The 15580-nt window shown below is 41.9% G+C and overlaps 1 protein-coding gene across 2 annotated transcripts in view; it reads left to right on the forward strand.

Moving 5' to 3' along the window:
- The first annotated feature begins 350 nt into the window (after nucleotides 1-350).
- Nucleotides 351-15580, forward strand: part of LOC137378103 (ubiquitin-conjugating enzyme E2 variant 1-like) — a 45538-nt gene continuing 30308 nt past the window's right edge. The window contains exon 1 of one of the 2 annotated variants that reach the window (XM_068048198.1): nucleotides 351-441. In XM_068048198.1, the coding sequence (XP_067904299.1) occupies nucleotides 420-441 (22 nt within the window). In that variant the 5' untranslated portion in view covers nucleotides 351-419. Of the gene's footprint in view, nucleotides 442-506; nucleotides 614-15580 lie in introns of those variants that run through there. The other variant, XM_068048197.1, reaches the window with a different exon arrangement.

Here is a 15580-nt window from a genome sequence, read left to right on the forward strand (position 1 = left end):
CATTTAGCTTAAGGAGAAAAGACGAAGGTTATAAGCCCTACCTTAGCCTGTCATTTCTATTTGCTGAAACTGAACGAGTGAATATGCATTGCTAGCATTTTTCATTACTACTATGGAACCAAACTGCCCTTGCAAGTCAAAAAACTTTAAACACATGTAAATAGCTTTAGATAGATGCAAATTAATCTGGAAGATTGATATTGGAAAAATAGCAACGTATTAGATGCAATATGTGAGTGCAATGTTGCACTCGCCAATGACAGCTCACGGAATAACCTGCAGTAGCAGCCAGACACATGAGAGCAGCGCAGCGCGCACACAAATGTCGCCGTGCCCGCGGGGCGCGCTCCTGCCGCCAGTTCCCGCGTTTACTGACGTCACGCCCGGAGGCGGTCAGCAGCCACCGGGAGCGACACAAGATGGCGACCACCGGGAGCAAGAGTGAGTCGGGGGCAGAGGGTGTGGGTGCTTTTTTCCCCTCCCGCTTTATAAAGTCTCCATTCGGAGTCTGCTTGGCCGAGCTAGCCGGGCCGCCCGTTCCTAATGAGATCTCTTTGCTGGTTACTGGGAGCCGCTGGCTCCTGGGGAAGGGCCCGGGGAACGGCGTCTGCAGGTTAGTTGGAAACCTGCGATAATCTGCGCCGTTAGTGTTTGTGTTGGGGAACTCCAGTACTTTCGCTTTCATTGAAGAAATTGGAATTCGTTAAGGGCCCGACCGGCGTGGCAGATTTGTCGGGGGAGCGGGGAGAAGGAGGAAGCGCATTTTAATCGGAAATAAAACATTTTAAGCTATTTAATGCCATCATATTTTATCTTAAAGTATATGTCTCGATCATCTCTGCAGGGGCAGGTTACGCTGCTGCTGCTGTAGCCTGGCTGCGGTTTGCCTGCTGTGGGTGAGGCTGCGCCGCTTTTTCTCTCCTTTTGGGGGTTTTGTCCGCACATACGCAGGCCAGCGCCCCGCCTTCCCCCGCCCCAAAATCGAGACCTCTACTTTTTATCAGTTTAAACATCTGCTTAGGTATTTCAAATTTAATTCAGATGTGTAGTCGCAATTTCCATCATTGTCATTTTATCTAATCCAGCGGCAACAGAATTTTCTCTTACTTGCATGTATTTTAGCTATTGTGAAACTAGTAGGGTTGTCCTGTTCCACAACATTTGTTAGAACTTGTTAGAATTTGTTAGAACTGTTCCAAGGAGCCTTTTTCTGAAGTGTTAGATTACTATTTTATGCCTCGAATTTAACTCCTTCATTTTAAATTTATTTTGATTTATTTGATTTATGGTTCCATCCAGAACCTGTAGATACGCTCTTGTCATAATGTTACAGTTGAGTTCTGGGTTTACCCTTTCTGTATGAGAGGGTATGACAAAAGAGCAACAGATAAAGGGTTTTAACAACTTTTTTTTAAAGTTAATTAATAATGAGAGAACATTTTCCTCGGTGGAATGAAGCAGTAGGAAAGATAAAAGTGCTTATCTTGGATTTCACAGAGGATTGTGATAGTGGGAAAGTAAAACAGTTGAATAAGGAATTGATAGTGCAATTCAAAGTGGGAAAAGGTATTGGGCCCTGATGGCATGCATCCTGGAATGCTGAGGAAATAGCAGAAACTTTAACCTTAACGCGTCAGACATCTTTGGCTATGGATTGGAGAGTCACTTCTGTTCAAGAAGGGAGAAAAGGCAAAACAATGTAACTATCTATCAACCGTGGGTGGGTAAATTGCCAGAGGTCACAACCCTAGATACAATGAATTGCTCATTTAAGAGGAATAGATATGAGGAAATAATTAAGTGTATTGATAAAGGAACTGCAGTGGATGTGTATATGCATTTTCAGAAAATATTTAAGGTCCTACTTGGGAAACTAGTTCATAAAAGTGAAGGTGCATGATATTAAAGGGAATGTGGCAGCATGGATAGTAAACTAATCAGAGGATAGAAAATAAAGTGCTGATGAATAGGAAGTTTTGGGGATTAGATTGTAATTAATGATGTCTTCCTGAGGTCAGTATTGAGGCCATAAGGGATTGCAATGTCAATATTGTAGGCAAAAATCAGGAATGTGGTTACCCAGGAAGGACTGTAAGCAGTTTCAGGAAGAATTAGGTTGGGCAGATAGATAGATACCTGTTGAAATTCAATGTAGGAAAATGTAAGGCATTTTGGAACAGAATAAGAGGAGTAACTGAACATCAAATTCTGAAGCTTTAAAAGAGCAGAGACTTAATTTAGACACTCAGATTTTTAAAGTGAGAGGAAAAGTTAAAAAGCACTTGGAATTGTAGATTTCATAAATAGGACAGAGTACCAAAGCAAAGAGGTAATGCCAAAACTGTGCAAAAAGGTGCTTGGGTTGCAGTTAAAATATTGTATTCAGTTTTGGGTGCTGTATTTTAGGAAGGATGCTGAGGCTAGGATGAGTGGCTTTAATTAGCAAAGCTATGGCTCCTATCAGTAAAACAGAAGTCTGAGGGGATCTGATAGAGGTGTGCAACATTATAAGGGACTTTCATCAGGTACATTTGATAAAATTATTTCCATTGTTTGGTAACTAGATGGTGTACATTTAAGATCATGCAAAGGGAAAGATTAGGAAACATTCTTTCTGCCCAGATCTTATTTGCGATGTAGAATGTTTTACCAGAACCAGTGATGGAAGTAGAATACGTAACCATTTTTAAAATGCAGTGGATAAATATTTGGGGGAAAAAAACCTAATCAGGAGAAAGGACAGAGGATTGGATTAATGGATCATTCTTTAGCTGGCACAGGTGCAGTGGCCTGCATGACCACTTCCTGTGCTGTAAAATGTTATCGCATTTACTTCTGTATCTTTGTGGTTCTTCCTCAGTTTCTTCCTTTCAAGACAGAAATGTCTTCTAAAACTGGAGATCAGTTTTGTATATCTTTTTTGCTCTGCCTTCTGGGCTGTATTAATTCTTTGATACTGTGGTATTCAAAAGATAAAAAGAAAAAAATTGAAATACTGGAAATCTGAAACAAAAACAATGTGTTGAAAATACATAGACCTGCCATGATCTGTTATGGGAAATAGTAGGTTTATGTTTCCACTGTGTAATCTCTTTTTACAGTTTTCTATATGTAAATGTGAATGAGACTGCCATACATTGTAGCAACTTCTGTTTTTATTATATTATGTTTGGTTAAGTAATTCAGCGTGCTATTTATTTTGTTGGTTGTTAGTTGCTGAGTCTGCAAAAAAAAACCCCCGATCTTTCAGCTTCACCTTTTGTTATTTTGCTCCCGTTCATGCAATTCTGCATGTTGATTATTTTGTATTCCTGTATACAATACTTTGCACCTATAAGCCATATTTTTGTTTTGTCACTACCCTATCCATTTGTATATTTTACCTGATTGATTTTGTTAGTTCCTGGCTATCTTTTTAGATTCAGTAGCAAGCTGTCCCAATCTTATTGCCTGCAAATTTGACTAGTTTGTTTTAAGGTTTTGGATCCAAGTTATGTAAATTTTTAAAACCGTAGAGGCCCTAGTATACATTCCTGGAGCAGCTGAGGTGAAAAAAGGAATATAGAAAAAGCTCTGGGTTGTTTTACGTTTCATAAGCTCCATCTCGATGTTGAACAGGCCTTAAACTCAGATACAGTAATCTGTGCAAGGCACAATATGAAGAAAATTGCATACAGTTACATGGCCTATTACTATGCTGTATATTCTATTCTGCCCAAGCAGTTCATGCTGGCATTTGTGCTCTACTTCAGCCTCCTCCTGTCTTTCCTTATTAACTCTAGAATTATCAAGTAGCACTTGCTCAGCAATAACCTGCTCACTGACGCTCAGTTTGGGTTCCATCAGGGCCACTCAGCTCCTCACTTCATTACAGCCTTTGTCCAAAATGGACAAAAGAGCTGAACTCCAGAGGTGAGAGTGACTGCCCTTGATATCAAGGTGGCATTTGACCGAGTATGGTGTCAAGGAGCCCTAGCAAAACTGGAGTCAATGGGAATCGGGGAAAGCTCTCCACTGGTTGGAATTATACCACGTACAAAGGAAGTTGGTTGTGGTTGTTGGTCAATCATCTCAGTCCCAGGACATCACTGCAGGAGTTCCTCAGGATAATGTCCTAAGCTCAACCATCTTCAGCTGCTTCATTATTGACCTTCCCTCCATCATAAGGTCAGAACTCGGGATCTTCGCTGATGATTGCACAATGTTCAGCACCATTCGCGACTCATCAGAGACCAAAGCAGTCTGTGTCCAGATGCAGCAAGGCCTGGACAACATTCAGGCTTGGGCTGATCAGTGGCAAGTTACATTCACACCGCACAAGTGCCAGGCAATGACCATCTCCAACAAGAGAGAATCTAACCATCGCCCCTTGATCATTGGCATTACCATCGCTGAATCCCCCAATGTCAACATCCTGGGGTTACTATTGAGCAGAAACTGAACTGGACCAGCACACACACGCTGTAGCTGCAAGAGCAGGTCAGAGGCTAGGAATTCTGCAGCGAATAACTCACCACCTATCTCCCCGATGTCTATCCACCATCGACAAGGCACAGGTCAAGTGTGTGATGGAATACTTTCCACTTGCCTGGATGAGTGCAGCTCCAACAACACTCAAGAAGCTCGACACCATCAAGGATAAAGCATCCCACTTGATTGGCACCATCCACCACCTTCAACATTCACACCCTTCCCTACCACGCACAGTGGCAACAGTGTGTACTATCTACAAAATGCACAGCAGCAACTCACCATGGCTCCTTCGACAGCACCTTCCAAACCTGCTACCTCTACCACTTAGAAGGACAAGGTTAGCAGATGCATGGGATCACCACCACCTGCATGTTCCCCTCCAAGCCGCACCCCATCTTGACTTGGAACTATATCACCGTTCCTTCACTGTCGCTGGGTCAAAATCCTGGAACTCCCTTCCTAACAGCACTGAACATACAAATTAGGAGCAGGAGTAGGCCACTTGGCATTTCGAGCCTGCTCTGCCATTCAATAAGTTCATGGCTGAACTGATTACTCCACATTTCTATCTATCCCGATAACCTTCCATCCCCTTGCTTATCCAGAATCTATTTACTTCTGCCTTTTGAGGAAGAGAATTCCAAAGACTCACAACCCTGAGAGAAAACATTTCCCATCATCTATGTCTTAAATGGGCGACCCCTTATTTTTAAACAGTGACCCCTAGTGCAAGATTCACCCACAAAGGGAAACATCCTTTCCACATCCACCCTGTCAAGACCCCTCGGGACTTGTTTCAATCAAGTCGCCTCTTCTAAATTCCAGCAGATACAAGCCGAGCCTGTCCAATCTTTCCTCGTAAGGCACCCTGCCCATTCCAGGTATTAGTCTATTAAACCTTCTCTACTGCCTTCAACACATTTACGTCCTTCCTTAAATAAGGAGACCAGTACTGTACACAGTACTGCAGATGATGCCCACATCCCACGAATAAATATATAAAATAAAACACTCTCTTCATTTCTCCCTCGTGCTTCTTCATCCCCCTCTTAAATGTATCTGTTATTTGTCTCAAACAGTCACTATGGTAGTGGGTTCTCACTACTTTCTCAGGAAAGAAGTTTCTTCTGAATTCACTGGTTTCTTGGTGACCATCTTACATCGATGACCTCTGCTTTTGTCTTCTCCACAAGTGAAAATGTGCTCTCTGTTTATCAAAACCTTGCATTATTTTAAAGACCTCCATTCAGTCACCCCTCAGCCATCTCTTAAGAGAAGAGACGTAGCCTGTTCGTCTCTTCCTGATATATCCTCACATTTCCGATCTACAAGTCTTTTTTACATCCCTTCCATGTCACTATATCCTTTTTTATAATATGGTGACCAGAATTGTATGCAGTAGTCCCAGTATGGTCTTGCCAAAGTTCGAAACAAATTTAGCACAGGTTCTCTACTTTTCATTTATAGTCTAGAAATAAACCCTAATGCTTGGTTTGACTTTTTAATGGCCTTATCAACCTGTGTCACCACTTTTATTGATTTGTGCATTGGAACTCTGAAATCCCTTTGTTCCTCTACCTTGTTTAGATTCTAATTTGCCAAGTAATATGTGGCTGCCTTACATTTTTGGCAAGAAAACTAAAATTTCTATATTGAAATTCATTTGTCAATTATAAGCCTGCAGGTTTATCAATGTCGTCCTGTAATCTGATGCAGTTCTCCTCAGTATTGACTATTCCCCGCCCCTCAAATTGGGTGGTATCCACAAATTTTAAACTTGTTTCTGATTCCAAAGTGTAAATCATTAATATAAATTGTGAACAACAGTGTCTCAACGCTGATCTTTGTGGGACCCCACCTTCTGCCACTCTGATTAGCCACCCTTTACTCCAATTCTGATTTCTGTCTTGATGTTAGCCAGCTGTCCATTCTGCTACTTGTCCCCTAACCCTGCATGCTTTGATCTTATTCATTCATCCATTATATTGCACCCTATTGTAGGCCTTTTGAAAATCTAGATAAATTACATCTACTGCATTATCCTTGTTCACTCTGTTACCTTTTCAAAGACTTTCCCTTTTGAAATCCATATTTAGAGTCTAATGTTTTTCTGCTTCCTTAAGGATCCATTATTTTTCCTACCATCAATGTTAAACTGACTGGTCTATAATTCTCTGGACATGTTTTATCTCCCTTCTTGAATACAAGTATAATGTTAGCTATCTGCCAGTCCTCTGGCACTATACCATTTTCTAATAAATTATTAAATATGTATAATAGTGCCTCTGTTTCGCCCCTTGATTCTTTTAAAATGCATGGATGTAATCCATCCAGACCAGGGGTTTTATCCTCTTTAGATTTGATTAGTTTAATATTTCTCCCTATTTTAAATTTAGTTATATTTCTAATCTCATCATCTGATAGCATGCCCACCTGATCTGTGTCCTTGGTAAGTACTGAAGCAAAGTAATTAATATTTCTGCCAACTTGCGACCGTTGCCTGTGATTTTTGTCCTGTCAATCCCTTAGTAGCCCTGTTCCCATCCTAACTTTCTACTTTTTATGAATCCATAGAATATTTTACTTTTTTCTTTTATCTACTTTGAAAAGTGAATTTAATCATCTCTTTTTGCCATCCTGTTTTTTGACTTTCCTCCTAATCTCTTTGTATTCCTCCTTGTCATGCTCTCCCCTGCAGTCCATGTATTTGGTGTATACCTCTTCGCTTAATCTCAGTTTTTCCTTGTCTTTATTCATCCATGCTGTCTCATTAGAGTTTAGTTTGTTTGTTTAGTGAATTTTTTTTTCTTGGACTCTGAACACCATTGCTGTCCTACATCATTGTGGCCAATATTATTGCCCATTTTATTTTCCAAAGTTTGTTCTCTGCATCCCCCCCCTACCCCCAGATTTGGCTTTTCTCCGATCTATTACCCTGGTCTTGGTCATACTTGTGTCCTTCTCTATTATTATCTTAAACTGTATTATATTATGGTCATTGTTGCAGAGATGTTCCCCTTTAAATTCTCTTATTTGCTCTGGTTCATTCCAGTAATGAATCTTCCCTTGTCAGGCTTCTTGCACACTGGGTTAGAAAGGTGTGTCCGGCACGCATTATAGGAATTACATTCCATCTGTAGACTACCCCTATTAGTGATTAATTGTTATCTTTTATCTCTATCCACATGGATTCTGTTTCTGACTTACTGATAACTATCACTTTTTTCACTACCATTATGTTATCTCTAAGAAGTACAGGTACTCCACCTCCCTGTTTTCCCTCTATCTTTTCTAAATATGTTATACCCTGCAATGTTGAATTCCCAGTCCTGATTTTTCTGTAGGTATGTCTCAGTAATCTTTATTATATCTGGTTCCTCACAATGTATGATTGCCTTCAGTTCCCCTGTTTTGTTATGGACGCTGTGTGCATTACTGTACAGACAGTTTAACTTATTTTTAATAACAGTTCCTCTCTCTCTGTTTTTAGTCATCTATTTACACCCCTGTTCTATAACTCTATTTAGTCCCTGGGCATTTTGTCCTCCCTTAGTTTAGTCTGTCCTATGCTCTCCTTTACTGTTTATATTTAGGCCTGTTTCATTTCATGCAGCCACTGCCTCCCTCTTACTAGTTTATAGCCTTTGCCACTACCCTATTTATTCTTTTCGCTAGGACACTGATCCCATTCTCAAAAATCAAGGCTGACATTCCAGTACAGCACTGAGGGAGTGCTGCACTGTCAGAGGTGCCATCTTTCGGATATGATAAAACCCTGTCTGCCCCGTCAGGTGGACATAAAAGATCCACAATGCATTATTTCGAAGAAGAGCGTGGGAGCTACCTCAGTGTCCTGGCCAATATTTATCCCTCAATCAACATCACAAAAACAGGTTATCCTGTCATTATCACATTGCTATTTGTGGGAGCTTGCTGAGTGCAAATTGTGTGCTTGTCTTCAACATTACAACAGTGACTCCACTTCAAAAGTACTTCATTTGCTGTAAAGAGCTTTGAGATGTCAGTGGTTGTGAAAAGCGCTGTATATATGCAAGTCTTTTTTCTGGTTCAAATGGAGCCCATCCTGTCCCAGTACCAATGCCAGTGTCCCATGAAAAGAAGCCCTTGTTCCCACAACAGCCCTTTAACTGTTAATTCTCCTGACCTGTCTGCTTCTATGCCAACTTGCATGTGTCTTGGACAATAATCCAGAAATTATTACCCTAGAAGTCATGTTTAGTTTAGCTCCTAACTCCTGATACTCAGCAAGGCCACATCCCTGTTCCTACCGATATTGTTTGTTCCAAAGTGACACAACAACTGGATATTGCCCCTCCCATTTCAAAATCCTCTCCAGCTGCCATGCAATATCCTTTACCCTGGCACCGGGAAGGCAACAGACCCTTCGGGACTCGTGGTCATCTATCCCCCTAATTATAGAATCCCCTATCACTAACGCATTTGTATTCTGCTCTTTCCTTGCTGCCTCCCGCACTCTGGGATAGTCTTTGTCTGCATTGTGGCTGTCCTCTGCAGTCTTGCTTCCTGTCCTCACAGGTAGTAAGTACGTAATACCTGTTGGATAGGACCAGTGTCTGTGGGACTTCCTTTTATAACTTCTCTTAAGTTCCCGCTACCTGGCTTCCTGACTTTACTGTTCTGTATAAAAGCATCCAGAAATTACTACCTCTCCCTTATATTTCAGAGTGTCAACGATTCTGAGCCAGTGTGACCAAAGGCAGAGACTCTTCCTGCAGATGTGAGAATCCGTGATTGTCTCACTGTCCAGTTAACTCCCACACACTGCTTTCCTGATGCGTAGGCTGCCCTATCCTTTCTAGTCCTTTTTATTTGTTTATTGGTAGCCTTAATTAAAATTAAGTGGATGGCTTTTGTTTTTCTAAAAAAAAATAAACAAGTGATGTTCAAAGGCTCCTCCACTTAATTGATTGAATGTGACTTTTGCACATTTTCTGTTTTCCCCTCTGCTGCTGCTGTTCTGTCAGCTTCTGTTTAAAGTGTATTGTAAATATGCTCCTGTTCTGTGTTTGGAATAATATCTATGGTGGGCTGAGAAAACTGGCAAACTAGACAAGAAGAAATAAAATCAAACGGTAAAAGGTTTTATATGATTTAAGAAAAATACTGAAATTCAGAGATATTGGGATTTGTAGGGTTACAGAGCCAAGGTGGGTAGATGGAATTAAGATGCAGGTCAGTCGTGATCTGATTGCATGACGGAACAAGCTTGAGGCTGAATGGCCTACTCCTGTTGTATTTCTATGAAAGGAAAAATGGCAGATGATATCAGCTGAACTGCTTGATTCTGTTTTAACTTTGTAACATACTCCCAGTTAGTTGTTCTGGCCGATGAGTTAAAATTAGTTCCTTGGGGTCCTGAACTAGGGGTTTTGGCAGCAGCAAAGAAAACACTAGAAATGTTTGCAAAGAACATGCTGTATATGCATTACAGTATGCTATCCAGATCCAAGTTGGATAGTAGCTAAATTTATATGGCCAGCTGAGGGGTGAGCTGAATTCTCCAGCTCTCTTTATTTGAGAACTTAATAAAGTTGTTACATATCCATCTACTGGAGCCCAACCTAAATAAAATGCTCCAAGTTCCTGCACTGTAAATGGATGGATCTTAGTGGTACTGTACTGTAGTTCACTGCTTGCATTTAAAATGGCGAGTGCTGTTTATAATGTCACACTTGGCTCATTGGTAGTGCACCATCCTCTGAGTTAGAAGGCCATGTGTTCAAACCTCATTCTCTCAAGACAGACACTTAAGCGTAGTGCTGAGGGAATGCTACGCTTTTGGAGGTGCCATCTTTTGATTGAGGCTCTGCCTGCCCTGTCAGGTGGAAAAGATTGCAGCGTCAAACAGCACCAAAAAAAGACACATTTAATTGGTCATTTGCCTTGTTGCTGTTTATGGGATGCTGCTGTATAAAAATTGTCTACCATATTTCCCTACATTATTACCATATTACAACAGTGATGACACTTCATTGGGTATTAAGTGTTTTAATATGATTCTACAAAGATAGCTTGTAGTTTTCCCAGCAGTTGGCACAATGGTAGCAGGACTTGACTTGGGGCAAGTCCTACCCCACCTCCAGCTCTTCAGCTGTCAGTGGTGTCAGACACTCCAGAGCAAGGACAAACCCAGAAACATGGAAGTTTAAAAGCTGAGGAGGCCATTTTGAGGTCTGCAAGGATGTGGTTTCAGTAGATGTGCGAAATATTTTTAGTAGAATCCTTTTGTCCTTGAATGCCAGTGTATAGTAAAAGAAAAATGTTTTTGCAATGGTGTTTTTTTTCAAGTAGTTTTAACAACAGAAAAGTGTGCAGCTTGACATGTTTCTATCTGAGATTCCCTATATGGCAAGACCCTTGCTTCACATTGATACACACATGTGACTTATTTCTTTTGTCTGCCAACTTGGCTGTGAAATAGAAAGAAAGACTGGCAATTTTGTAGCGCCTTTCGTGACCACCGGACGTCTCAAAGCGCTTTACAGCCAATGAAGTACTTTTTGAAGTAGTCTCTGATTTAATGGTGACTGATACAGTGAAACCTAAAACAAATTTTTAAAAAAGAGGCTGTTCACTCTTAAAGCAGAAATTTGATGCATGCTTTTTATATTGATTTTATTTTTTACATCATTAGGTAATACAAAACAAACCCTTGGTCTGTCTACAGTCCTGATGGTCAGCTGCTGTAATCAACTTCATAATTTTCAACCTTTTCTGACTTGCTGGTTAGGGGCTGAGCAGCCCAGGACATGAAATTCAATTTTATTTGCCCAAGTGTTTAAGGTACACCTAACAAAAGCTCACTTAGTTGATCTGCTTTAATTTGTACCATTTTAAAATACTAGCTAGGTGATGTGATTGGGCAGTGGCCGTCTTGGATCCTATTAGCAAATGCTTACCAACCTGCACATAGGATTCCTATGAATTTGGATTTTCTGTTCATCTCGATATTCTAACAAGTCATGTAATCATTTAATAAATGCATGAACATTTAATGCATGAAGTATATTGACAGTGATTTATTAAATGTTGAGACAAAAAACACTTGGAATTTTGAAATGGTGTTTGTGACTGAAACCTAAATCCAAGGGTTTGTTCTCACAACCTGTGGTTTGCATTCAGATAGTTGGTTGAATGAAAATTCAGAGCTGCTCAAAAATAAACTCTTGGATCCACTGACAGAATCACCTGAACAAAAGAGTAGCAATTTTTTTTTTCTTGTCCTCCATCTGTCCTGTTCCAGTTTGCTCTACTCTTTTCTACACTCCACTATATCACCTAAGTGACCGTTCTGTTTTAGGCTAGATGGTGAATGGTGACAAGCTATTCAACTGTTAATGCCAGCATAATGGAGCCTAATCCTGCTCTCACTTGACATGCACACTTCAGTACAGACCAATGGACAGTTGTCAGGAATGGAAATTCTGCCTTATTTTTTCCCCTTCTCCCAGTCTCCTGGGAGCATAGTGGAATGAGACTAAATAGCACATCAATTGTAGTCATGCCCTCGCTGAAATCAAACATAGGAGCAAGCTATGCTTTCGTTACACATTGGCTTTACCTACTAAGTCATTAGTGGAGCTAGTTGATTTGTTTCTAAACTGCTAGTGCTGTTTTATAACCGGTTGTGGGAAATTATCTTGTCCTTACCCTGAACCACATATTCAATGTAACTCAGAATTCGCTGTGTGAGCAAAATGACCTTCCCTTTAACAAGGTGCCGAAGCTTTCTCTCAATGTATCTCAGTCTCCTGCTGAGAAACCTTGTATGGCAGAGTGGTGTCACAAACCCGGCAGGGAGAATGTGGGTGACAGACATACTGAGGCTAATGGTGCAATAAGAGGGACTAATCATTGGGGCGATTAAAATTGGGTGTGCTCAAAAGGCCAGAGGAATGCAGATAGATAGGGCTGTGGGGCTGGTGGAGATTGGAGACAGGGACAAGGTGATAGAAAGATTTAAAAACAAGCATGAGAATTTTAAAGTTGAGGTATTGCTTTACCAAGAGCCACTGTAAGTCAGCAAGCACGGAGATGATGGGTGAACGGGACTTGGAACTTGTACAGGGCTTTGGTGAGACCGTACCATGAGTACTGTGCACAGCTTTGGTCTCCTTAACCAATGAAGGATATATTTGACTTGGAGGTGGTAGTGAAGGTTCACTAGATTGATTCCTGGGATGAGAGGGTTGTCCTATGATAGGTTGAGTAGATTGGGCCTGTACTTTCTGGAGTTCAAAAGAATGAGAGGTGATACAGGGACTTGACAGAGTCGATGCTGTGAGGTGGTTACCCCAGGTGAAAAGTCTTAGAAGTAGGGACTATAATGTCAGGACAAGAGGCTGTCATCTAAGACTCCGGTGAGGATGAATTTCTTCACTCAGGGTTTTGAGTCTTTCGAATTATGTACATCAGAGGGCTATGGATGTTGAGTATATTCAAGGCGGAGAGATTTTTAGACTCTAGTAGAATTAAAGATGTGGAGAACTGGTGGAAAGTGCAATTGAGATCAAAGATCAGCCATATCTTACATCTGGTGGAGTAGGCACTACAGGTTATAGAGCATACTACTCATATTTCTTATGTTCTTGTGGAATGAGGTAGCAGAGCTTTGGATGACTACAAGTTTAGAGGGTTGAACTTGGGAGGCTGGCCAGGAGTGTGCTGGAATAGTCAAGTCTCGAGGTAACAAAGGCATGGATGAGTGTTTCAGCAGCAGATGAGCTGAGGCGGGGTGGGGTCAGATGGTATGGCGGCAGAAACCGGTGGTCTTGGTGATGATGCACATACGTGGTCAGTAGCTCATCTCGGGGTCAAACGTGACGCAAGATTGTGAACAGTCTGGTTCAGCCTCAGACAGTTGCCAGATAGAGGGATGGAGTCAGTAACTACGGAATAGAGCTTGTCATGTGAAACAGACAATGGCTTCAGTCTTCCCAGTATTTAATTGGAGGAGCCTTCTGCTCATCCAGTACTGGATGTCGGACAACCTGTCTGACAGTTTAGAGGCGGTGGTAAGGTAGAGCTGGATGTCAACAGCATACGTGTGACAAACAATGCTGTGTTTCCGGGTGATGTTGCTGAGGGACAACACCTCAATGGAAGAGGGTCAAGGAATTGAATTTTTTGAGAAGGAACAAGGAGGATTGATGAGGGTAGTGCAGTGGATGTTGTCTACATAGATTTTAGTAAGGCATTTGACGAGGTCCCACATGGCAGACTGATCAGAAAAGTAAAAGCCCATGGGATGCAGCGGAATGTGGCAGGTTGGATCCAAAATTGGCTCAATGATAGGAAACAAAGGGTGGTCAGTGGATGTTTTTGCAAATGGAAGGCGGTTTCCAGTGGCGTTCCACAGGGCTGAGTGTTGGGTCCCTTGCTGTTAGTGGCATATATTGATGATTTGGACTTAAATGTGGGAGGAATGATTGGGAAATTTGCAGATGACACAAAAATTGTCCGTGTACTTGATAGTGAAAAGGATAACTGTCGACTCCAGAATTTTATCGATGGTTTGATTGAGCGTGTGGAAAAATGGCAAATGGAGTTCAATCCGGCGAAGTGTGAGATCATGCATTTAGGGAGGGCAAAGCGAGGGAATACACAATAAATGGGAGGATGCTGAGAGGGGTAGAAGAAGTGAGAGACGTTGGAGTGCATGTCCACAGGTCCCTGAAGGTGACAGGACAGGTAGATAAAGTGGTGAAGAAGGCATATGGAATGCTTTCGAAATAAAAACAAGAAATGCTGGAACCACTCAGCAGGTCTGGCAGCATCTGTGAAAAGAGAAGCAGAGTTAATGTTTCGGAACAGTTCCGAAGAAGGGTCACTGACCCGAAACATTAACTCTGCTTCTCTTTTCACAGATGCTGCCAGACCTGCTGAGTGGTTCCAGCATTTCTTGTTTTTATTTCAGATTTCCAGCATCTGCAGTATTTTGCTTTTATTTATGGAATGCTTTCTATATTGGCTGAGGTGCAGAATACAAAAGCAGGGATGTAATGCTGGAACTGTATAAAATGCTGGTTAGGTCACAGCTGGAGTATTGCGTACAGTTCTGGTCACCACATTATAGGAAGGACATAATTGCTCTGGAGAGGGTACAGAGGAGATTTACAAGAATGTTGCCAGGGCTTGAAAATTGCAGCTATGAGGAAAGATTGGATTGGCTAGGGTTGTTTTCAATAGAATAGAGGAGGCTGAGGGTGACTTAATTGAGGTGTACAAAATTATTTGGGGCCTAGATAGAGTAGACAGGAAGGACCTCTTTCCCCTAGCAGAGGTTAGTTATTAGGGGAGCACAGATTTAAGGTGATTGGTAGAAGGAACATCAGGAAAAACTTTTCACCAAGAGGGTAGTGGGTGTCTGGAATTCACTGCCCAGATCGGTGGTGCAGGCAGAAACCCTCGACTCGTGTAAGAGGTACCTGAAGTTCTGTAACCTACAAGTAATGCCTGGCTCGCATATAAAATGAAAACCCGACCCGACCACAGCCAACCCAAGTCCGAGCCCTATAATTTTTTTCGCGCCCGGCCCGAACCGGCATGGATCTCCTTCATCTGTTCTGGCAGCAGGCCATTCCTGCAGCTGGAGTTGTGGGGAATCATGGGTAAGCCTGGTCCCGTGACTTCCCAGAAGCAGTGTCCAGCCCGACCCGAGCCCGAATGCTGGACTGGGAATTTCTATCCAATCCGAGCACGACACGTAGTAGGTTTCGGGTCGGGTAGCCAGGCTTTACCTACAAGGCTAAGGACCAGGTGCTGGAAGATGGGATTAGATTGTGTGACTAGTTTTTTCAGCCGGCGCAGACATGATGAGCTGAATGGCCTCTTTCTGTGCCGTAACTTTGTGTGGTTCTATGGATAGATCCTTGGGGGTACACCAGAGCTAATAGAGAGGGAAGAGAAGGGTGATTCTCTGGCTACAATTAGATAAGAATGGATCCAGATAAGTGCACTCCCACCCAGCTGGAGGATGATGAGGCTTTGGAGGGGGTTGGTGTGGTCAACTGTGTTAAAGGCTGCAGACAGGGTGAGGAATGGATAGTTTACCTTTCTCAGTCAC

This window comes from Heterodontus francisci, chromosome 16 (assembly GCF_036365525.1).
Source record: "Heterodontus francisci isolate sHetFra1 chromosome 16, sHetFra1.hap1, whole genome shotgun sequence".
In the NCBI taxonomy this organism is placed as follows: domain Eukaryota; kingdom Metazoa; phylum Chordata; class Chondrichthyes; order Heterodontiformes; family Heterodontidae; genus Heterodontus; species Heterodontus francisci.